This window comes from Mus pahari, chromosome 17 (assembly GCF_900095145.1).
Source record: "Mus pahari chromosome 17, PAHARI_EIJ_v1.1, whole genome shotgun sequence".
Taxonomy (NCBI): Eukaryota; Metazoa; Chordata; class Mammalia; order Rodentia; family Muridae; genus Mus; species Mus pahari.
This window is the reverse complement of record NC_034606.1, coordinates 61,272,254-61,297,208: the sequence shown is the minus strand read 5'-3', so window position 1 is coordinate 61,297,208 and position 24,955 is coordinate 61,272,254. Positions and strand designations below refer to the sequence as shown.

The 24,955-nt window shown below is 46.6% G+C and overlaps 1 protein-coding gene across 4 annotated transcripts in view; it reads left to right on the top strand.

Moving 5' to 3' along the window:
- The first annotated feature begins 5,391 nt into the window (after positions 1 to 5,391).
- The window catches only part of Slc38a1 (solute carrier family 38 member 1), a 72,610-nt gene continuing 53,046 nt past the window's right edge, over positions 5,392 to 24,955 (top strand). The window contains exons 1-2 of one of the 4 annotated variants that reach the window (XM_021216812.2): positions 5,392 to 5,919; positions 24,409 to 24,623. In XM_021216812.2, coding sequence (XP_021072471.1) covers positions 24,502 to 24,623 — 122 coding nt within the window. In that variant the 5' untranslated portion in view covers positions 5,392 to 5,919; positions 24,409 to 24,501. Of the gene's footprint in view, positions 5,920 to 6,049; positions 6,262 to 6,289; positions 7,332 to 24,408; positions 24,624 to 24,955 lie in introns of those variants that run through there. The other 3 variants (XM_029548035.1, XM_029548037.1, XM_029548036.1) reach the window with 3 other exon arrangements.

Genomic DNA, 24,955 nt, shown 5'->3' with positions numbered 1-24,955 from the left:
ATGCTGTTGTGTACACAAGGAGTAAAATCACTTTGAGAAAAAAAATTATTTATTAAGTACTTAGCATATGCTCTGAGCTATTGATATGTATATATATATATATATTACCTTGTATATCCATGACTAACTCTTCTGAAACCATGAGTCAAAGCCAATCTTTCTTCCTTTAGGTTGTTTTGCTCAGATAATCTATTACAGCAATGGACGCTAACTAACAGAGTAACTAATGTTATTTCCTTTTTAAATATGAGAAAACCAAGACCCAGAGAAATTAAGTAACTTTCAGACTTTCACTGTGGGGCCAAGCAACAACTTGGGGGATGGGGCCGTGCTAGTACATGCCTTTCATCCCAGCACTCAGGTGGCAGGGGCAGGCAGATCCCTGAGTTCGAGGTCAGCCTGGTCTACAGAGCAAGTTCCAGGACAGGACTACACAGAGAAACCTTATCTCAACAAACAAACAAACAAACAACAAAATAACAAGAACAACAACAACAAGCCAACTTGGGGAAATGATGGCCCAGGGTCTGTATTTACATTTGATTTCCCACGAAAATGGTTGTATAAATTTACAACGGCAGCATTTGTAAGAGCGCAAGCAGGGCACGTTCAATTAGTAACCATTGCTCTACTCATCCATACATCCCAAACCTGCTTTCTCACCTTAAAGCAAAGCTTTCATGCTGAAGGAGAGGCCTAGATACTCTTTAATAACCCCTCTCTCATTGTCACAGTGGGATGAATTTGAATGGAAATGGCAATTTAACAGCCATTTCAGTATGCAGCAATCATAATAGGATGCTTTGTGCTGACACGTTTGGGTGCTGGAAATTCACTGCCTCCGCTTATTTCTGCAAAGTGTACAAAATAACAGCCGACACCATTGATTGCACACCTATTACACAAACCAGGACGCTTAAGGACTTTGTAGACACCCAGTCATGTGATCTCCTGATGGCTCCCACTACTCCATTTTGCAAGGTGCTTGGGAGTTGGGTTCACGCTGGACCAGCCGAGTGGGGCATAACTAGACGTTAAACTTCCAGGACGCATCATTTGTCGATTTGAACAATTGAGAGACCATATTACTTACTACACAGCTATGAGATGGAGGTGATCTCTAACACTTAACAGATGAGTTATTTTACAAAGTGGATCCAGGACCCACCCAGAGACGTCAGCAGCTTGCGATGGAACTATAATTTAAATTCCGTCCAGGTTTGGCCGGGGGTGGGGGTGGGGTGGGGGGGGGGGGGGGGGGCGCTGATGACTTGAGAGCCACTTACAAATCTGGGGCTTTCCGCTATGGACCCAAGGGCAGGGCGGGGTCAGAAGAAATAGGTTTCACAGGGCTCTGCAGAAAAGTGGCCATGACAACTGGGGAGTCCCTTTCCCTAAAATTTTACCCTTTGCAATGGCTGCTTCACTAATTCCTATTGTAAAACAAAACAAAACAAAACAAAACAAAACCTGTCACGTATAGAGAAGATTCAGGAAAGTAAGAAGAATTAATTAGGTAAGAAAATATGATTGTCCTAGGTCAAGGGCTAGGTCTCCACATGACCCTTAGTGTTAGTTGGTCTTCCCTGTATCCCATCCCTTAGTCCCCTCTTTCCTCCCCATTCCCATTTAATCCTCCTGTTCCGACCTCTCTGTAACTAAACATTCTATTTCCCCTTCCTTGGGAGGTCCTTCTTTTTCTCCTAGGCATTTACTTAACACATCTAACCTCTGTGGCTAAGCACGGATGGTAGCAAGCCTCTCGGAGGCTTGAAAACTAACATCTGAGTGTATGAGAGCACATCTGTCTGGATTATCCAGCTCCATCCATTTACCTGAGAATTCTTGATTTTATTTATTTATTTTTAAATTTTTCATTGTGTAAATGTACCTGTCTTATTATTCATTCATCTGTTGTGGGCATCTAGGTTATCATGAGCAGACCAATTTGCATTTCCTTGATAACTAAGGATATTGAACATTTCTTTAAGTGGTACTCAGCCATCTGTGTTTTGGGTTTTTTTTTGTTTTGTTTTTGTTTTTGAGAACATCTCTGTTTACTTTTGCACTCCATTTTTAATTGGGTTATTTGTTTTCTTGATGCCTAGGTTGGGTTTTTTTTTTTCTGTTTTGTTTTGTTTTTAGTTCTTTATATATGTTACATATTACCTCTCTCTTGGATGCATACTTGATAAAGATCATTTCCCATTTTATAACCTCTTTGTTCAAATGACAGCGTCCTTTGCCTTACAGAGCTTTTCGTTTTCATGAGGTCCCATGTGTTAATTGTCCTTAGGGCCCGAGCTACCAACATCTTGATCAGAAAGTCTTTTCATGGGCCAGTGAGTTCAAGACTATTCTCTAGGTTCTCTTCTATCAGACTCCGTGTATCTGGCCTTGGGGAGAGTTCTTGATCTATTTGGCAATGGGTGTTGCTTGAGGTGCTGAGTGTGGATTTGTTTGCATTCTTTTATATGCCATCCTCCAGTTTGACCCCTGCCATTTGTTGTAGATGCTGCACGTGTTTCCAGTGTGTAGTTTTGGCTTCTTTGTTAAAAATCAGGTGTCTATATGTGTGTGGAAAAATATCTAGGTCTTCCAATCAATTTATCGACGTGTCTGCTTTTATGCCAAAACCATGCTGTTTTTATTACTACAGCTCCACAATACAACTTAAAACCAGGGATGGTGGTACCACCAGCACTTCTTGTATTATTCAGAATAGTTTTGTCTATCCTGGTTTTGTTGTTCTTTTTGTTTCCCTATGAAGTTGAATTTGTCTTTTCAAATTCTATCCTCTGTCCCTTAGGACAGCTTGGTAAAGTCTGCCATTTTATCCTGACTACTTCAGTACCATTCTGGACAGTATGCTCACTTGGAAGTGGTGGGTAAATAAGTTACATCCTGACAGCAATGCCTGTGGTGCCCGAAAGTCTAACACAGGGACAACTGAGAAAGACTGGAAACAGAGGCTCCCATCTCAAATGTAGTGGCCTGGACCTTTCCTATTTCCTAGTTAAACAAGGGTATCCCAGAATCCAGGAAGTTCTCAGCTCCAGACATGGAGAACCGTCTCTGGGTTTAAGATTTAAGATTACAGCGGTGTGGTTTGGGGGTACAGCCTTTAACCCTTCCATCGGGGATGAGGGTAGCATGTCCTGTTCAGAATGTTCTGGAGAGTAAAGGAGAAACTGTGTGTGTAAAATGCTCAACCTTCAGCTGGTCTCTTAGTGAGTGCTCAGTGAGTGGGGAAACACCTTCACGGCATCATCCAAAGATCCCAAGAGGACTACCCAAGTTGGGCTTACAGGCTGACCTAGTGGAAGGACTTCAGAAAGAAGGTTTTCCCCAGGAACCACCCTGGAAGCTACTAGGCACTTCTTAAACCCTGTCTCTGCCATAATCTCAGGATGTCTCTCTAACAGTCTTCCTATGAAGCGGAGGGATACGGATGCATGTTGTCCCCTCGGTGGCAAAAGTCAACTAAAAATCCCTGGGAAGGGTGGAGACCCATGTATGGGTTTTTCTGTGCTTCTAAAGACTGCACATGGACTTTACATCAGACCAGAGTGGGACGCCATCCCCTCCTCTGACTATACGGTCAATGTTCCCTCCTCCGTGGATCTGCTTTGTCGTTTACAGAAAGGACAATTAGTACCCAACTAAAGTGAAGAGGATCAAATGTGAAAATATAGAAAGTGCATGCGTAGCCGAGTAGGAGGAGCTGGGTTCCTATTTCATTCAGCTCGAACAGCCCTGAGTAACTAGCCGCTCTGTGTACGGGAGCTGGCAAGTTAAGTGACGGCCTGAGCTAAAAGGTTTGGGATTATGTTCTCTACAACACCCACCTTCCTTTAAAGACTCACAACACTCAACGGGGTTTTTTAAAAATATAATTAAAAAAAAAAAATCTTTCATTTATTTATTTATTTATTTATTTATTTATTTATTTATTTATTTATTAACACAGACCCCATTCCCCTCTTGGTCCACTCTCCGACACCCCTCCTCTTCTTGAGGATGTCCCCAGCACCCACCCACCCCCACACAACCAGACCTCTAAACTCCCTGGGGCCTGCAGTCCCTTGAGGGTTGGTGGTCCAGTGTTTGAGAAATCTGGGGGTGGGGGGAGAGGGGGGAGGTCCAGGTTAATTGAGTCTGCTACTGGTTCATTTACCTACTCGGGGTAACTTAGTCATAATTGTAACAAAACGTTCATTTCGATTTCCTTTTAGGAAGAAAGGTAAAAAGAATAGACTTTTGGTGTAAACTTACAGTGTTACTGTAATACATAAGTTTTGCACACGAAGAAGGAGCAACAGGATCAAAAAAAAAGGGGGGGGGTGGCAAAGACGCTGTGTTTAAGGAAGAAACTGCCCTTCTGTTTGCAGTGACCTTCCGGTTTCCAGGCGTGTTCAAGAATACACCTCCCACTTGTTTCCTTGGAAGCCAGTGTTTAACTAACCATGACCATTTATTGCCATTGGAAGGGAGCAAGAATATATTAGCTACTAAAAAGCTTAAATCTTGGTTGGCCCCTCACCTTCCCAGCGGAGACTGAAAATCTGTAAGCACTGCAAAACAGCGTTACTCAGCCTCTTGAAAGGCTCCAGGTAGAGTCATTTTTGAATCATGGTTCAACCGCCATTTCTCGTTTTGATGGAACAGGAAGATGGAACAGTGATGGCTAACATGTTGATGGCTAACTATGTTTAAAATCTCTGTGCTTAAAGCAAATTTAGACCTCCAAATGTTAAGGGCTGCTAAAGGTTAATCTTTATTATTATTATGTTTGGTTTTTTTTTTTTTAACTGCTTGTTCTGCTTCTGTAAACAAGCTTGCAAGAGAACAAATTGTAGCTCTGTATTCTCTGCCTTTGTAAACCCCTGGGAGAGGTGTCTGGGTGCTGCATTCGGAATCCCAGCTCGGCGCCAGTGTCTGAATAAAATCCTCTTGGTTAAAATTTATTAGTGGTCAGGCTGATGAATCTCTGGCCAGACCCATAGCAGGAGCCATCCGGCTGAGAGGGGCTCAGGCTTCCACGCGGCAGGCTCCGTGGTGGTGGTGGTTTCATTGGCTGGTGTGCAGGTGGGATTTCCTGTCGCCATTTTAAGGAGAAGCTGACTGTGCCAGCCAGTCAGTTAAGGGGCTGCACCTCAGACAAAGAGTGGGGCAGGAGGAGTAACCCGAGGTGGATACAGCTTTCAGCCTGTTCCTTTTTTCCAGGCCCAGCAAGGGTAGAGTCACGTGGCCGGGGCGGCAGGGCTACTGGTGCAGACCCCTTGGGTTATTGTCACACTCTGAGTCCCAAGGGCTCCCCAGAGCTGCCCTAGGGGGACTGCAGGTGTCCACCTTTCCAAAGGTGTCCCCCCGCGTCCCGTAGTCCACTACCGCCTCTGGGTCGCGGGGCTACTCTCACGCTGCTCCCTTCCCACAATGCAACTCCGTTCGCTGAGGCCCTGGCATACCCCAAGAGACGGCCCCCTGCCACCGCCTGGGCGAGTGAGCCTCTCCACCTCCAACCCCGAGGGTGCGGGTGCGGCAGCTGTGGCCCCAGCTGAGGCCCCGGGAGGGCGCAGGCAGGTGCCGGGAGGCGCGCAGCCTCTGTATGCTCGGGTACCACCAGCGCGTTGCTCGCGCATCCGCTCGCACTACCCTTCCTGGATGCTCGGTGTTCGCCAGCCGCGGTCGCCTTGCGGTCCGGCAGCCCAAGCCGGGGGAGAGGGGCAAGAAGGCGCAGCGACCAGCGGCATGTGACTCGCACTGCTCTACCGTACGCAGCTCAGCTCGGTCGGCGCGCGGGCAGGGAGGGATGATGATCTGAAAGGCCGCGCTCTTGTCCCCAAACTGCAGAAGAGAAAGGGCGAAGCACCCCGCGGGAGCCAATGAGTCAGGTTGGAGCCCCTCCGCGCCGGGCGTGTAAGTGCGAGGCTGGCGGGCAGAGTGTGGGTGGGGGGAAACTCTGATGCAACCAGCCCTAGGAGGAGGAGGAGGAGGAGGAGGAGGAGGAGGAGGAGGTGGAGGTGGAAAAGGAGGAGGAGGAGAGCTGTGGCCACGCCACTCTGCCTGAAGGTCGCCGGTAACCCGGCCTTTTACCTTCCTCCGAAACCCGCCACGCGGATACTCCCCGCCCAGTCTTGCAGACCTGGGGCCACCTCTCTCTAGCTAGACCTTGACACAAAAAAGGACATCTAACTGCCGGGGACGGCCTGGAAGGGCGGACACTTTGGCGTCGCCTTTCCCTTTATTTCTCGAGGTAAGGTACGTTTGGAGGGCAGAGGGAGCAGCGACTTGGAGGGAAGGGGAGTTTGAACAGGAAGGGAAGGAGGTAACTCAGACAGCCTCCATGTCTCGTGGACCTAGGCAGAGCGCCGCGGCGCCTTTCTAGAAGGCAGAGTCCGGTGCCCTTCCCTGAACGCAGGAACCCCAGATTCCGCCGTGGCGTACCGTGCCTTACTTTGTAGACCTGGCTTTATGGTAATGGAGTGTGCCACCAGATCTGGTGTCATTTTTGCGGATTAGGGACCTAGCACGAGATGTGAGGGGCAGAAGGAGGAGTGATTCACCGAGGAGTGAATCAGTCTGCATCTTGGGACTGGCCGGGCAGCGGAGCTTCGGAGACCAGCTCCCCAGCGCGGTAAACAGGTGCACGTTGGCTGCACCTCCACGGGCTCGGCCCCTGGCTCCGCTCCGGTTAGTGGGAGGATGCCGGCAGTGACTCACTTTCCTCTCCCTCTCTGGAGGCTCTCTCCGAAAAGAAGAGCCAGTGATAGGCTACTTCCTTTACGAGAGCCGGGTCCGGTGGGGCGGGAGAACAAAAGGCCACTGCTTGCGCAGGACCCTTGCGCCCTGGTCTCCCCTCCCCCGCACCTGGCCCCAAACGTTGCGGCAAAACGCTTATGAACTGGTCGGCTCCACGCGGGGAGGAAAACGCGCGGAGATCTCTTGTAGCCCGTCTTCATCTCCCCCAACCCCCGCGACAGCCCGGCTCCGGGTGCGGGGCTGCTCCGCACCCTCGCGAACGGTGCGCGGTTCCCGGTTCATCGCCCGCCGCTGGGTTTCGGCCCAACCGTGCTCGCACTAGACTCGAGTGCATATGGCGGCAAAAGGAATTTCGCGGTAAGCGCGTCACGCCGCGAACTGCCTTTCACAAGCTGCCTCGGGCCGAGGAAGGTGGCGCTTACTCCAGCCCTTTGTGTCTCGCTCTGCGGCGTGGACCCGGGCTCTCACCAGCCTGTTCCATCGGTGGGAAACTCACTGCCTTGGGGATCGCGTACTTGTCTCAGACGGGTAGACGTGGAAGAGAGGAAAGGACCTACTGCTAGAAAACGGTATGCATTTGCAAGATTTGACCCCTCCGCGGTTTTTTTTTTCTTTTTTCTTTTCTTTTTTTTCTTTTTTTTTTTTTTTTGTAACTTAAAAAGAATACAATGGAGGTGGGGGGGAAATAATTGTATGGTTTGCAGAACGCAGGGCTAGCAAGGCTGTAATTTGTCACCTTGATACAAGAAACAGTGCTGCAACTCGTGCTTTTTCTGACGTCAGAAGGACAACGGAAATAAAACCTGAGCTGGCTGGCCTCATTGTCAAATAACTCACCCCATAGGAAACTGGCGAGTCCCGCCACTGCACAGGTCTGGTATGGCCGCCTAGCCTCTGCCTTAAAATGACTTAATTGACTCTGCTGTTGAGTTACTTTTCAGTGTGTGGCTGAAAGCAACGGAAACGCGGCCTAGTTTGATTGAGGTTTTGATCTTAATAGTTTTTTTTTTTTTTTTTTTTTTTTTTAAGAACAGGTGTTGAATAATTAGGGATGCTGTGTAGCAGGCAGCAACTAATCAGATCAAGTTCCGGCTCCTGTGTAATGTCCATTTCAACAGGAAACAGACTATGGATGAACGCAAACAGAAAGGCCAGGTGTTCAGGTTACGAAGACATGAGACAGAGTCATGTGAACCCGGAGGGTCCTTGAGATAGGGGACCCATTAGGAGAGGTTGTGGGAGGGGTGGTGTGTCTTCCTTTCTTAATGAGGAGAAGGAATTGTCTATGGGAATAATTAGGGGGAGATTTTCAGAAGAAATAGTGCTTATGACACCCTGGGCTGCCTGCAATTCAGCAGATACGTTAAGTCGATTTAAAGGTACTTCCAGTCTTTAAACTTTGCTGCTTCTGTACATTTTTTACCTTGTTTCATGGACTGAGGGTTATGCTGAGAAAGCATCGGACTTAAGGGGCCTGGCGTCTGCTACCACGTCCACTTTTTTTCTCCTCTAATGCCAGGGATACAGGAATTGCTTAATAAATTCTTGCTGGATTGTGACCTTGGCAAGGTAGCTCGCCCAACCCCTTCCTGAGGGGCTGATCAACTCTTCCCTATTCCATGATTGGTCCTCTTCCCTTACGATTGAAACACTGCAGTCTTTCTGCTCTACTTTTCTTTCTTACCATGGTCTCTCCTTTTGAGCAATGATAGGGCATTGAAAATGTCCCTTGCCTGTCCTTTTGTCTGCGTCCCCAAATGTGCAAACCCATCAAGTGGATTGTTGAGAATCAGGAACTGTGGGCTGGGAAGTCCCTTGAAGTGTCTACGGATGTGGGAGGCAGATGCAAACATGCTTAGGAGCCAGGGAGTCAGCTTAGGTGGTGTCATAGCCGCTCAGTTGTTCTCTTCCATGCTAAACACAGCTCCTGTAGCTCAGCCTGGCACTTCTACGAGTTTAACATTGTATCCTGTTTTTAAAACAGTCCTTGTTTTGTAAGGTCCTCACTCTGCACTGAGTTCTCACTTGCTTAGAAATAGCCTGGATTCTTTTCCCTGGTATCTGAGAACCCTCACCTCTTTCTCTGTCTCCCAAGTGACATTGTCTTTCTCCCAGGGCACACTGCAAATTCCCCTTGGTCCCAGGTATTTTTCTGCCCCAGTGGCTATGTGGCTTCCAGAGTAGAATGCCTACTGAAATCTTGTATTTTGTGACAACCTGGTCAGGGTGCTATTTTTCTGGCTCTTACAAGTGCTTAGTGACCACCTTCCTTTTTATAACGTTTCTTTTCCCCTACTTGGTGCCACACCAGGTGGTGGAGCAGAGACGGTAAGGCTTAGCTAAGGCTTAGCCGTTAGCTCAGATATGCACACCAGGCTGCAACTTAATGGCCTTGAGAACTTGCGGCAAATCATTGAATGTCTCTGAGCTTCAGAATTTCCCCCCTCATTTATTAAATGAGAACGACACCCATGGTGGTTATTGAGTTATTCCAGAGATTTCATTAAGATGGCAGATGATGTAAGGGTACCCACTCTCATCTGTACGATCTGATGCCTTGGCTATTGGTTTTCTGGCGATAATGAGTTTCCAGCCAGTTGTTATTGGCAGAGGAGTTCAGATTCATAGAAGCCCATGTGGCAATGGGGAGTGGGGTTGGAGAAGTGAGAGACTCACTTCCAGAGAGGGTGCCTAAACCTATGGGCAACTCAGGCGACAGGTTGAGGCCTCACTGTCTCCATCAACAGTTGTGCAATGAGAACCATCTGGGAGACTCTTTGAACAAGTCAGGGCTACTCGGGACACCACCATCCAGGACCACTGCCAAGGGCAGGCTTGGAAAAGGGTTGTTTGTTTGTTTGAAGTGTTTCTCAGACTGGCTCCACAGCAGACTCAACCTGTACCTTTGGAAATCTACTAATTTACAGATTCCATTTCCAAAGATTCAGACAGAGCAGACTGAAAAGAAAGCAAAAACCCAAGCAAACAAAACTGTGCCGGGTGATTCTGTAGTAGTTTAGACTTAAAAGCAAAGCCCACAAACCGAGCATCAGATTAAATGAGGATGTCTACATGTTGCCTGGTGACATCTTAGCCATGTGAGGCTGTGAGCTTGACTGACTTTTCCCTTCGATTTTACTAACCATCCAGCTGCTGACATCATGGGGCCCTAGCCTCAGGTTACAACGTGTGGCCTGTATTTTCCCAGGCTGGGAGGCCCTTCCAGGGAGACAGCCAGGATCACGTGAAGAAGTAATGTGAGAATCTCAGTTTCCATCTCTTGCAATGACGAAGGAGACTGGAAAGGAAAAGGGACAGGATGGGCTGTGGCCAGAGGAGGGAGGAAGAAAGGGGCTGATGGGAGGGGGCGGGGCTGATGAGAGGGGGCGGAGCTGAGGTAAATGAGCCTTAAGTTGTCCTAGTTCCTGTTGTGATTGCAGACTGGTGAGCAGGACCTGAGTAAGCTTGTGGGGATATTTTGTGTGAGTTATGTCTTTCCTTTTAAGATGATTTGGAGTTAATTGCTGGATAAAAAATTAGCATGTCACTTCACATACGGATTTCCAGCGATCCTTAAAAAATGTCGGTGGGTGTGGTAGTGCATGCCGTTAGTCCCAGAACGCTAGAGGAAGAAGCAGGAGGGTCTCTGTAAAGCCTGGCCTATAGAGTGGGTTCTAAACCAGCCAAGGCTATGCCGTAAGACCCTATTTCAAATGAAACAAAACCCTAAAAATTGGCTTGTTCCTTTTGCTGGTTGGAGGGACCTAGCTAAGTCTTGGTTTCTCCAGTTCTGTGAGCCTACGCTGTGTTGCTAACCTGTCTAACCTGCCCGGACACACGAGCTGTACTTGATCTTGCTTTTACTCTTAATCTGTAGACCTTAAGGCTGGCTCTCCATTAGGATCCTCTGGAGAGCATTTAAGGTATGCATAGTTGGATCGCATCCTGGACTCATGGTGTATGAGGTCACTCTTTATCTCTGACTCTCTTCTTTACGTTTCCTGGACTGTTCCCATGTCCTGCTAGATTGACAGGAACTGGTCTTGAGTCAGCTGTTGAGATGTATCCGTAGGTTTCTCTGCTTGGTAAAAGTTGACCTGTAAGCAGACAGATCAACCAGAGGGTGTGAGAACTGGGAGAGAGCTTGAGAGAACATCTGTTTATTCAACCCCCAGAGACCCAGATAGGGAATTGTTCCATTTCTGCATCATCAAGTGATCTTTGAATGACTATGTGTCTTCGGGACTTTCTTCTCTTTTCAAATCGAGGTACTTGAAGGTCTCTTTGTTAATCACATGCCACTTTAGGGTGCTGTTAACCCCTTTCCAGTTGTGGTTTTCCTGGGGCAGTTCATTGGGATTTGGCTGTCAGCTCAACTAGGGGTTAAATACAGTGTTACCTACTGCCCAGTGCTTTTAGTAGAAGACTGGCCTTTGATCAATGTAACTAGACACGCATATGCAGGGAATAGTGCTTTTCTTTGGAACATTCATGGTTGCTTTGGACTGCTTACATTTGTTGTAATTCTAGAAATCCACTTGCAGTTACTGAGCGTTTTATTTGTATTGGTAGTCACATCAGTGGACTCCCTGCTCAGTAAACTCCAAATGTTGATCTTTATTATTATTTTACAGTAGTATAGCATCTGTTTTCTTACATCCAGATTATATGTTGACTTGACTTTTGACTTTCTATCTCAAAGAAGTCGGTGTCATTTTGAAACATGTAAATACGGATATTAATTCATATACCTGGGCATACTGAAAGCAGAACTTTGGTTGATATGTAGGGACTTGAACAGTCATAGTATGCAACAGGTAGGATAAGGTGCAATGTAGAGATAATCTGTTCTGTAAGTCAGTGGCTAGTCGACATGCCCCCAGTGACTGCTGGTGTGTGTTCTTCTTTCTTTTTTTCTTTTCTTTTCTTTTTTTTTTTTTTTTTTTGGTTTTTCGAGGCAGTGTTTTTCTCTATAGCCCTGGCTGTCCTGAAAGTCCTGTAAGCCAGGCTGGTCTCAAACTCAGAAATCCGCCTGCCTCTGCCTCCCAAGTGCTGGGATTAAAGGCATGTGCCACCACTGCCCTGCTGGCCAGTGTGTGTTCTTAATGAGCCTTCTTTACCACTGGGTTTCCACCCCATCAGCCTGCTGACATTTTGAGCCAGATCTCATCTGCCTTTGCTGTGCTGGTTTAGTGCCATTCCAGCCAGGCTTACTGGAGGCCTAGAGTGACCCCTCATATGTGTAACCAGGAATGTCTCCAGACTTTGCCAAATATCTCCTGATGGGCAAAACTCCTCCCGGTGGAGACAGGCAACTTTGATTCCTTCCTCCTCTGGACTTTTAGAAGCCACACGGAGAATCCTAAGCATTCCGGGCGCGGTGGCAGCATATGATGAAAATACCTTCCCCGAAGCCATGCTTTCAGATGGATTTTTCAAACCCACCTCATCCAGATTCATCCCTAAAGGGAACTGTGTACAGGTTCATGGAGGTGAACAGGGCGGTCTGCTACTCACACTCTCGGTTTTTATGTCTCTTTTCTGGAGAAACTGTATGGGTGCGGATCACTATGTGTCTACAGACTTTGCTTTAAAAAGACCTCCACCATCTCCAGTGTTAAGGGGCGTCTACTGGGCTGTGTACCAATGAGGTCTGCGTTACCTTGATATCACTTCCCCAGAAAACTGCAATTGCTAAAACAAACAACAACAAAACAATTTTAAAAAATAAAGAAACCTCAAAAACAAACAAACAAAGACCATCATCATTAATCTGAGTCCTTGACCCAAGCCAGCGAGTAATCTGCACAGCATGTATGTATGAATCCTTTCAGAGGTCCTGCATTCAAATCCCAGCAACCACATGGTGGATTGCATCCATCTTTAGTAGGATCCAATGCCTTCCTATGGTGTGTCTGAAGACAGTTACAGTGTACTCATATACATAGAATAAATAAATAAATCTTTAAAAAAGAGAAAGCAAGGACCTATTCCAGTTTGCACAGGGGGGAATGGGAAGTCGGAAGGGTACGGACAGGACCTAACGGGGGCAACCTGGGAGCAAGCAGACCACTGCCGCAGGAGTGCAGAGTTCCAGCAGGCGGGGGTGGCAGGTGGGGTGGAGGTGGTGGTGATGGTGCTGTGAGTGATTTACACTTAGGATCAAGGAATCACTCTGTACATACTTGGAAGAGAGAGATGCAAGGCGAATGTTTTCCAGGAGAATCCTTTTCTGCAGTTGGGAGAGCAGAGGCTTTCAGAAGTGGTGTACAGAGGAGAGGGTGGCCTGGCAGAGCTAGGGCTGTGGGCTGTAAGGGGGGGGGGAAGGGAAAGGACTGGCCTTTAGGAAGGGAAACCGGCAGGCCGTGGTGATGGATCCAGTAGGTTGCTTTAAAGTGATACCCGGGTTGGAAGTTCAGCTTCCAGCCTGCAGTGATGACTGTGACAAACTGCCAAGTAGACGGGTCTAGCAAGCAGCCAGAGACCTAAAGAATTTATGGAAATTTCTAAGCCGGAAGTAGCTGATAGATCTCCTCTCCTCCCTCCTCACTCTTTCTGCAGATAAAACAAACCCATACAAAACCGTGTTCTGTGCGGAGGGACATGATCATGATCAAGTAGAGTTTGGAAGGGGGAATCCCACATATTTCCCGTAAAATCCCAGTTTAGCAAAGAAATTATAGTCTAAAAACGAAGGAAAGGAGATCTGAAAGATGCTTGCGGGATGATACCTTACACCCATACCGGAGAGTTTGGAATGTGCTGGAAGGGTGGAGTCAAAGAATTAGTCCTGCCCTTAGGACAGATGGGGGAGGGACCATAGTGAGGGGCAAGCTGAGAAGTAACGAGGCAAAGAGACAAAGACTGACCGATGCCTTATGCCTTGGTGAGGAAAGAGTCATTTTAGCTTGCCAGAACCATGCAGACCCTGTAACTACAATTCACGGCTAAACCACAAGATTTAGGACTGTGTCCAACAGTTTATGTCAACAGTTTATGGCTGTAGTCATCCAGGAAGAGAATCTGGATTTAAAAAGTGCCATGTGGGGCTGTGGTGGTGCATGCCTTTAATCCTAGCACTTGGGAGGCAGAGGCAGGCGGATTCCTGAGTTTGAGGCCAGCCTGGTCTACAGAGTGAGTACCAGGACAGCCAGGGCTACACAGAGAAACCCTGTCTCAAAAGACAAAGACAACAAAAACAAAAAGCCGCCGTGACACTGCCTATAGAAGTCTTTTAAGCATCTTCTGTTTGTTCTTTTCTTTGTTTCTTTTTCTTTTCTTCTCCCCCCAGTTTTTTCAGACAGGGTTTCATTGTGTATGTGCCCGAAACTATCTCTGTATGCCAGGCTGGCTTTGAACTCACAGAGATCCACCTACTTATCCTTTTTGAGTTCTAGGATTAAAGGCACATGCCACCACCACTCAGCATGTCTTAGGATTTCCATTGCTGTGAAGAGACACCATGACCAAGGCAACTTTTATAAAGGAAACATTTCATTGGGGCTGGCTTACAGTTTCGGAGGTTCAGTCCATTATCATCATGGTAGGAGCGTGACAACATCCAGGCAGGCATGGGGCAGGAGGAGCTGAGAGTTCTCCGTCTTCATCCGAAGGCAGCAGGAGACTTCCCTCCACAGGCAGTCAGGAGGAAGCTCCCATTCCACAATGGGCAGAGTCTGAGATTAGGAGCCTCAAAGTCAACCCCTAGAGTGACACACTTTCTCCAACAAGGCCACACCTCCTGATAGTGCCATTCCCTGGGCCAAGCATATTCAAACCAGCACCTGGCTCAAGCATTCTCTGGATTTGTGATTGATGTGGGAGGGTCCTGCCCACTCTCTGATGCCACCACTGGTCAGGTGGTCGAGGATTACATAAGAAAGCAGGTCTAGGAAGTAATGGGGAGGGAGCCAGGAATCACCACATTCCCATGGCTTCCTCGCTTCCTGCTTCCAGTTCCTGCCTTGAGTTCCTGCCCTGACTTCCCTTCTTGATGGAGTGTGATCAGGGAATGTAGGCTGATGCAAACCGTTTCCTCCCAGATGTCGCAGGATATTTGATCACCCTGTGAATCACGAGGTTGTGTTATTTGCTGGAAAAACCCATTTTCAGTGGTGGCGTGGCTCAGCCTTAGCACACACCTTTAATCCAGGAGCGTTCTGCTTAAATCTTGTAAATGGGAGTAAATCAAGGCAGCCATAGGTCAAGAGACCGAGCAAGCCACCAGTAGCCAGGAAGTAAGCATAGGAAAACCATAGAGTAAGGGGGTCAGGAGGATGGAGGAGAGGAAAACCATAGAGAGTAAGGGGGAGCCAGGAGGATGGAGGCGAGACCCACAGGAAGTGAAAGACGGGGACGTTCAGTTTGAAGGAGGTTTTTGAGATAGTAGGGTAAGGGTGGAATTGTTTCCAGGACATCAGCTGTGGAGGAAGGTTAGCTGAGGGCTTTATGTGCTCCTCTGAGCTAGCAGGCTTTCATCCCAGCATGTGGCTCTGGAGTCTTCATTGGTTAAATTGAGATTGGTTAAATTGAGATTTTGTTAAGAACAAAACAAACAAACACACACACACACACACAAAAAAAACAACCGACACCCAGAGTTGCTTTTGGTCTTGGTGTTTTATTACAACAACAATATCCCTAACTAAGACATTGACTATTTGAGCAAGGTCCATTTCAGAGATGGGGAAGCTGAGGCAAGAGAATTTAACCTGGCCTCATATGGCTCTTTCATGGTAGAGCCAGCTGGTCAAACATGGCATAAGGGAATTGTGAAGACCAGGGCAAGTGTCTCAGGAAGGACAGACTCTGGACGGGTTACACGGCAGGCAAGGCATTCGGAGAGTGCTGGGCAGAAGCCAGAAGGTCAGAGAGGATGAAGGATGCTTCCAGTGCAACTACAGCCATTGGCATGGACTGGTTGACAAGATGAAACAGCCTGCTCTGTGCTCTTCTCTCTCTGTCTCTCTGTCTCTCTCTCTCTCTCTCTCTCTCACACACACACACACACACACACACACACACACACACACACACACACTATTGAAGAACATATTTCTACTCCCCCGTCTCCCAAGAATCCCACGTTTCTAAGGCTTCAGTTGTCAACATTAAGCTTTTAATGGAAGTACTACTTGCAGCCTAATTATTCGGGTCTTTGTTTTCTTTACATGTAGAGTGTGCATGTGTCTACACAGGCAATGCCAGGTGCGGCACCACAGTACGCATGTGAGGGTCAGAGGACACGGTTTGAGAGTAAGTCTCCTCCTTCTGTCATGTAGGGGTTCAAACTCAGGCCATTAGGTTTGTGGCCAGTTCATTAATTTTCTGAGCCTGATAATGTGTATTGTGTATCTCTGTGTGGGTATGTGCATGTGTGAGCGCAGTACCCTGGGAATCTAGAAGGTGTCACATCCCTTGGCTCTGTGTCCTCATGTGGGTGCTTGGAACTGAACTCAGACCCTCTGCTTGATCTTTGTGCGGGGTTTTTTTTGTTGTTGTTGTTTTTTGTTTTTTGTTTTGTCTCCCTGTGTAGACCTGGCTGGGCTAGAACTTACCATGTAGACAAGCTGCATTTGTAGCAGTCCTCTGCCTTGGCCTTCCTGTGCTGAGATTACAAAGTATCCCACTCATCTGGGTTCATAATGATCAGGTCCTGTGTATAATGGCCCCTGAGCTTGGCTGTCTCCTATATTTTTTTTCTTGTTTTATTTATCCAGTGACACGTGACAACCGATGTGATATGATAATGATGCCTTATTGCATTTAGAGAAGATAACCCAACTAAAAGTAAGATATTATAAGCAATAGCATAATAAGTAACAGTAATAAGTTATAAAATTGTATAAGTAAGTTACAGTTAACTTATTTAGTTTGTATGAGGCCTTTTGAAATACAGACTCGTGTTTGCATATAGATATAGGTCGCTGTAGTGTAAGTGCAGAGATCTGGGACTCTCAAGTGTGTAAACGGGCTCAGATAGTTGTGAGAAGAGACAACCAGAAGAATAAGATCGTTTGTCTGTCTGTCTTTCTGTTTGTGTATGCGTGTGTGTGTGTACCTGTGTATGTCTCTCTCAGTGTCTGTGTGTGTGTGTGTGTGTGTCTGCATGTGTGTTCCTGTGTGTGTCTGTGCATGTGTCTGTGTGTCTGTGCATGTTTCTGTGTATCTGTGTGTGTGTGTGTGTGTGTGTTTGTGTGTATGTGCTTGAGTATGTGTTATTGTTTACACATCCAGCCGTCCGAGGGCAGTTCCTGTGTTTTGGTGTCTCAGCTGGTGTCTCGGCTGTCAGGATGAGGCCGCACTGAACACGTGAGTGCACATGCCCTCAAGAAGTGGTGATTTCATTCCTTTGGGTGTGTGCCCAGAAGAGGGATTGTTGGGTCATATGGTGGTTCTATTTTTAATTTTTTTAGGAATCTCAATGTAAATTTCCACCTACAGTGTGCAAGGACGCGCTTTCTCCACACCCTCAACAACCCTTGCTATCTCTTGCGATTGTGATGAGGGTGGCCCTAAAAAGGCGTGTGAGGTTGTAGCTTCTTGTAGTTCTGATTTGCATCCCCAGTGCTGAGCACTTCCCGTGACTCTTGTCAGCTATTGGCATGTCCTCTCTGTTAGGCTTGTTAACGCTTCCTCAGACTTAGTTAACTGTTGGGGTGAACCCTAGGTGTTGAGCTAGGATACCATTATTATTATTATTTTTTTATTACTTCATAATAAAATAAAACAGGAGCTGGAGGGATGGCTCAGCAGTTAAGAGCACTGGCCACCGTGTAGAGGACCAAAGTTCCATTGCAGGCAGCTTACAACTACCTGTAACTGAGCCAGCCAGCCCCTCACCGAGTACTGTCTAAGTAATCGTGTTAGTACTGTCCCCAGGGTAAGTAGCACCCCCGCCCCCAGTCTGAGACACGCCACAGTTGAAGTCCTGATCTCCCCAGGCCCTTTCATCTCTCTTCCTTTTTCTTTTCTTCCTCCCTTCCATACGACACGTATCGTGCAGGAATATGTATATTTCTGAAATCTTCCTGGATGTTAGTTTGCTTTCTGTCGTGCAAAATGTTTTATGGTGTGCTAACATCTTATATCGGGTGGCCTTGCTTGCTTGAACAGGTTCCAGGTGACTTAAAGTCACACAAGGTTATTTGCATGTCCCTGTCCTGGTACACAACCCAATGCAGAGTCATCTTATGAGGTTGTTTCCTTTGGTGCTGTGCTAAAATGAACCAGGACAGTCATCCTTGCCTGGAGTACAGTGTGAGACCGTGGTAAGGATCAGGAGTGTTCTGTGCTGGGTGAGATGCGATTTCTAACTATTTTAAATACTGAGGTGTAGTAGTTATAGTTAGATTAACATCGTATGGTGCCTTATTTAACTGAATAGTCTGACAGTTGCATGTGCAACTGTGTGTTTGTGTGTGTGTGTGTGTTCGTGTGTTTGCGTGTGCATGCACACCTGTGGATGTCAGAGACAGCTTGTGGGAGTTGGTTGTCTCCTTCCACCACATGGGTCCCAGGCATTGAACTTGGTCATCAGGCTTTGGTGGCAAGTGACTTTACTCCCCTGCGTGACCCACTTTATCTCTTTGTGCCATCTCTTAGTTTTTTGAGACAGGGTCTCTCACTGAAGCTAGAATTTACTATTTCCATTAGACTACCTGGCCAGTGAGCCCCAGGGATACACTCATTTCCTCCCTCTTCCCCCACTCTTGGACTGGACACATTGCTGGAGTCACAGACAAGCTGCCAGACTGTTACCTGGGCACTGGGGACCTGAACTTGCGTCCTCCTGCTCATGCAGGAAGCTCTTTAGTGACCAAGCTTAGGGTCTCTCACACCCTGAAGATTTTCATTTCCTATTTCCCTTGAATCAAAGTCTCTCCGAAGCAGCCCACTGGCCTCACACTCGATATCCTTCGGTCTTAGTGTCTCCTAAGTTTCAAATTACATGGATGGGCCAGTACCTTAACACCGATCATTGCTTATCTTTCAGGGAAATTATGGTTTGTTTGTTTGTGTGCTTGTTAAGTCCAATCTGAACTTCCTACCTCTGTTGACCAGCCGTGCATTACTTCTACCGAGAAGTCTCAGCTCAGGCCCCGTCTCTACCTGTCAGTCTCTCCATCGAGCATCTGAAGTTCAGCAGTGACAGCTCGGATACCCAGTCAGGGGCACCAAGCAGTCAACGAGGCATTAGCAGTGATCTTGTAGACATGGGTTTGATTTCAGAACTCAGGGTAAAAAAATCATCCGTCTGTCTGTCTGTCTATCTATCTATCTATCTATCTATCTATCTATCTATCTATCTATCTATCTATCGGGTTTTTTTGCTTTGTTTTTTTGAGACAGGGTTTCTCTGTGTAGCCCTGGCTGTCCTGGAACTCACCCTGTAGGCCTCAAATTGAGCAATCCACCTGCCTCTGCCACCTGAGTGCTGGGATCAAAGCCAAGCACAGTGGTGCACATGTGTAATGTCGTCACTTGGAAGGTAGGGGCAGAAGGATTTAGAAATTCAAGGTCATCCTCAGGAAGCCTACGTGAGACTGGCTCAAAGCAAAGCAAAACAGAAGACAAACCTAAAAGTACACATGAAAAAAAAAATTCTCTTAATGACCGTATGAATCTCCCTTTCTTGAGTGTTGTATACCTTTTCATTCCCAGCCACCTTTTGTTGGACTGAGATGTACTGATGGGGGTGCCCGTGGGAGGCAGCTTGTCTCCACAGAAGAACTCTGGAAAATTTACACCGATTCCCAAACTGTGGTGATCATTGCTTCCTGAGAACAGATGACGCGTTGACGTTTTCATCCATTTGCAAAGTTTTATTTCACATGAAACCTGTATTTTTTTTTTTTTTTTTTTTTGGTTTTTTGAGACAGGGTTTCTCTGTATAGCCCTGGCTGTCCTGGAACTCACTCTGTGACCAGGCTGACCTCGAACTCAGAAATCCTCCTGCCTCTGCCTCCCAAGTGCTGGGATTAAAGGCGTGTGCCACCACGCCCAGCTGAAACCTGTATTTTTTTATTAGTGAGGAAGTGACGCTTGTTTTTTGCGTAGGTATGTGGCCTAGGTGTGTGCAAGATGTGTACGTGTGTGCACACATTCATGTGGCCTCATGCTCACTTTCAAGCGTGTGGCCTTGGTTGTTTTCCTCAGTCTCTTCCCCTTTAGTTTTTGAGACAGGTTCTCTCTCTGAACCCGGAACTCACCAGTTCAGCTAGATTGGCTGGCTAGGGAGTTCTGGGGATCCACCTACCCCAACCCCACCCCCAGCTCTGGGATTGTAGATACAAGCAGTGCACACAGCTTTCCTATGAGGACTGAGGGTTCGAACTCACCATTTGGCTCTGTAGCCATGTTCCCCAGAACGAACAGCTTAGAAAGATATTTCTGTCCTTCACAGCCATTATAATCTGGTACTCTGTGAAAAAAAAAAAAAGTAGGTTAAAAACAATCTAAAATCATCAGCATTAATCCAGAAGGGACGTTGCGGGGGCAGAGATGGAAAAGAAGGCATGAAAGAAACGAGGAGGAGGGAGTGAGTCTCCTGCCTATTTTTAGGTGGTGGAATTTCTTTCATGTTTGTTCTAGAGTCCCCATGAAGTGTGTTACTCTTGGAGAAATTTGTGCTCCCGTCCAAATAACTTTTCTTTTTATTTTTCTTTTTAAATTTTATTTATTATTATACATAAGTACATTGTGTAGCTGTCTTCAGACTCACCAGAAGAGGGCGTCAGATCTCATTACGGGTGGTTGTGAGCCACCATGTGGTTGCTGGGATTTGAACTTAGGACCTTTGGAAGAACAATCAGTGCTCTTACCTGCTGAGCCATCTCACCAGCCCCCAAATAACTTTTCTATAACCCCGTCTCAGGTCCCTGAAGGTTTGGTATTTCCAACATTTTTTAAAAATTATTATTAGATATTTTATTTACATTTCAAATGTTATCCCCTTTCCTAGTGTCCCCTCTGAAAATCCCCTATCCCCTCCCCACCTCCCCCTGCTCCCCAGCCTACCTACTCCAATTTCCTGACCCTGGCATTCCCCTACACTGGGGCATAGAACCTTCACAAGACCAAGGGCCTCTCCTCCCGTTGATGACCGACTAGGCCATCCTCTGCTGCATATGCAGCTGGAGCTTTGGTTGGTGGTTTAGTCCCAGGGAGCTCTGGGGGTACTGGCTGGTTCTTATTGTTGTTCCTCCTATGGGGCTGCAAACCCTTTCAGCTCCTTGGGTCCTTTCTCTAGCTCCTTCATTGGGGAACCTGTGCTCAGACCCATGGATGGATATTTCCAACATTTTTAAGACTCCATCTTCACTTGGTCCTCAAATAAGTAAGTGAGAATTTGAGCAAGTATTTCCCCAGCACAGCCCAGGGGAACTGAGAGGCAGGATGAACTTGAATGATGTTTCCGGTTTTCATCTTCAAGAACGTTTTTTTAGGCTTCAAGGAGGCTTACTTAATACCTGTGAAAACTCGCCCTGTTTGATGAACTTGTACTGTCTGGTGTTTGTGCGGGTTTAGTGGGCAGGGGTTTTGGTAGTGTTCACTTCCATACATGCCAGGTCAGCCATTTGTATCACACACACACACATGCACACACGTGTACACAAGCACACCCACAACGTGCACACAGGCACTCACACACACGTGCATACACACACACACACACACACACACACAGATAACACGAGAGGTTAGCTTCAATCAGCAAACTCCAAATGGCTACTGATCCAATTCTGTTCTTAGAAAAATCCCTGCCTGGTACCCTATTACCAGTTTGGAGAGAGAAAAACTCCTTAACACAGATTAGAAATGTCAGCCCTCCCCCCTCCCCCCTCAGGCCGATAGACTCACTTCAACAGTCTGTCAGGCAGTGTTAGAAGCAAGAGTGAGAGTCACGAGTCTAGAAATTACCCAGCGTGCTTTGTGCTTGGTAGGCCAGTTTTCATTAAAGGGATCCCAGAGGTGAGAGTGGGGTCCAACCACTTGAGTGCACCCAGCTTTCTGCATGGAGAAGAGGGGGCATCTATTGGCACTGTTTGACGACCCCCCCTCCCCCAAGAGCAGTCATCGCTAGCTGGACTCTGCTGTCCCCTCGTGGCTCCCTCCCTTCCCAGAGGCGCTTGGTGCAGCAGGAGAGAGAGAGAGGCTCCTGGGATCCGAGATATTAGAATGTGCTTTTGCTGTGGAAGTTTAATCACCTGACACCAGAAAATTTTCCTTCTAGAAGGGAGACCTGGAAGGCACAGGATTATTGTGTGGTTTCCACGTTTCCACGTACAAAGAGATTAGACTCCAAACTGGGTACTTCTGTGGGTCCGTTAGATATCATTGAGTAAAAAGCTTCTTGGTTTGCCAGCCACGACGCCTGTATAGGCGGGTCAGATTTCCCCTAACCCAGGGTGCTCTACCCCTGGAGTATCCAGAATCAGATAATGTAGCCAATGTCTCAAGGAGGTACTCCACAGAAAATTTATTTATTTGTATTAACTTCTTTAAACTTCAGTTTTATTTTTTTAACCTTTATCTAATTGAGAGTTTCCTACATAAGTATTGTTATTTACATAATTTCCACTCCACCCCCTTTCTCCACAACACCTTTCATGTTCCTTACTCCTCAAATTTGTGACTTCAGTAGTTATTGTTTTACACACATATATCCAAATATAAGTATATCCTGCTGTGTCCATTTAATGTTGCTCGTATGTATGTGTGTATGTATGTATGTATGTATGTATGTATGTATGTATGTATGGCTGACACTGGGATTGGATAACCTTTTGAGAGAGGGACACTGGAAGAGAATCGACTTTCACTCAGCAGCCGTTAGTTGCTGGTAGTTCCACATCAAAGCCAGAGGTTCTCAATCTGTGGGTCTTGACCCCTTTGGGGGTGATGAACGAACTTTCAAGGGGTTTACTTATCATATATCCTGCAAATCAGATATCCTGCATCTCAGATATTTCCATCACAATTCAAAACAGTCTTAAAATTACAGTTATGAAGTTGCAGGGAAAATAATTTTATGGCTGGGGGTTCGCCACAACATGAGGAACTGTATTAAAGTGTCGCAGCATCAGGAAGGTTGAGAGCCACAGATCTAGAGTCTAGAGTTAGGTCTTTTTAACATTCTGTGCTATTCCAAGATGCCCTTGAGATGACACTTGAGCCACCCTAGTGGGCCATGTTTACATGGGTTTTCCTTCTCCCCTCCCCCTTTGACGCAGAGTCTTACGCTATAAGTCCCTTCCTGTACAATGGGCTGTCACTCCAGTCCCTCCCATCTACAGGCCTGTGACACCACCCTGGTTTGCACTTGAAGTTTCATTTGTCTTTGTGGCCATCCTACCGGTTTTTGATGCTGCGTCCCCAAACTTCTTCCCGAGTGTTCAGTTGGTGGCAACTCAGGGACTGATGCCACAGCTGTCCACGTGAGGGAGAAAGCAAGACCTCTGATCATCCTTCGTCCCCAATGAGGAGATAAAGTAGCAGGTGGATTAACCCAAATCCTCTGAGTAAGAGATTTTAATTCCCTAACTCCCTGACGTGAACCGATTCCACGGAAGATTGACTTAATCTCGCAGCTGATGCATAAACTGTTTGCTAAATTCCAAAATAAAATGAGTCCTGGTTGGAGGTCCATCCCAGGTGATGCCGTTTATTGGAGATTTGTACTCTTCATCCTACAGCGATGGCCGGCAAGCACATCGAAACCGCCAAGCCGCTCCCATTTAATTAGTTACTTATGAAATTTTAAATCCCCGGCTGGAGAGATGACTTAGTGTAAGTTAAGAGCACTGACTGCTCTTCCAGAGGTCCTAAGTTCAATTCCCAGCAGCCACATGGTGGCTCACAACCCTCTGTCATGGGATCCGATGCCCTCTTCTGGTGTGTCTGAAGAGAGTTGACAGTGTACTCGCATATATAAAATAAATAAATAAATAATTTTAAATCTCTTGTCTGTTTGTGGTTGGTGGACACGTATGCCACAGCACACGTGTGGGTGTCAGAGGCTGCAGGCACTGTGTGTGCCGTGGGACTCGAACTCTGATACTTCGTAGCAAGTACCTTAACTTGCTGAGCCATCTTTCTGGCCCTTAGCGGATCATTTTAAACATGGGTTCATAAAAAGAGTGTGTATGTTGTCTGCCACTAACTTGGGGTTTCATTTTTCATTTTTTAAAGGGTTTAGTTTTAGTTCTATTTATTGGTTGACTGATTGATTGATTGATTGATTGTGCATTAGTACACTGTCACTCTCTCCAGAAGAGGGCATCGGATCCCATGACAGATGGTTGTGAGCCACCACATGGTTGGTAGGAATTGAACTCAGGACCTCAGGAAGAGCAGTCAGTGCTCTCAACCACTGAGACATCTCTCCAGCCCCATAACTTGAGGTTTCTATAATTGTGAGCTAAAGGTTATGGGATATGACTTACTCTGTATTAGAAAAATGGAGGGAAATGTGTAAAAGCTGTAAAGTTTAGAGATAAGCTTCTTGTTTCATGTGTCCAGTAGCAAAATCTGAAAGTGTCATTTCTTGCCTCGTGTATTATTTGTTTGCTTTTCACAGAGGTGCGTGGATCGGTGACACTATCTTCAATTCATTTAATAACTCTTTATTCTGCTCTGTTTCAGGGGTCTCAGGCATCTATATTTGCTGCTGCCTGCTCCTAAAGAGCCTCAGAACAGAAGAAATCTGGGTTGATTTTTGACTGCAGACACCTGAATATGATGCATTTCAAAAGTGGCCTCGAGTTAACGGAGCTGCAGAACATGACGGTCCCCGAAGATGACAACGTCAGCAATGACTCTAATGACTTCACAGAAGTAGAAAACGGCCAGATAAATAGGTGAGTGTCCTCCCCTAAGTGTCACCCACTGAAGTAATGGCTGTAGAAAAATCATTCTTTCAGTGACTTGGGTGAACCATTCGCTCACTAAAATTATGCTCCGTTTGAAGATGCCATTTGAATTTCTTCTGCAGCATCTGTTGCACGTTGTCTGGAATGGCAGATGAGGGGACTATAAGAGTAATTTATTCATCTCAAATCTCTCAGTCGAGTCTAATAAAAAAAAAATGTATAAATACATTGGACCCCAACCAGCCAATACATCTGAAAGCCTTATGCCTGTGAATTTGACTGACTGGAAATTTACCACATCTCATACCCAAATGAGTGTT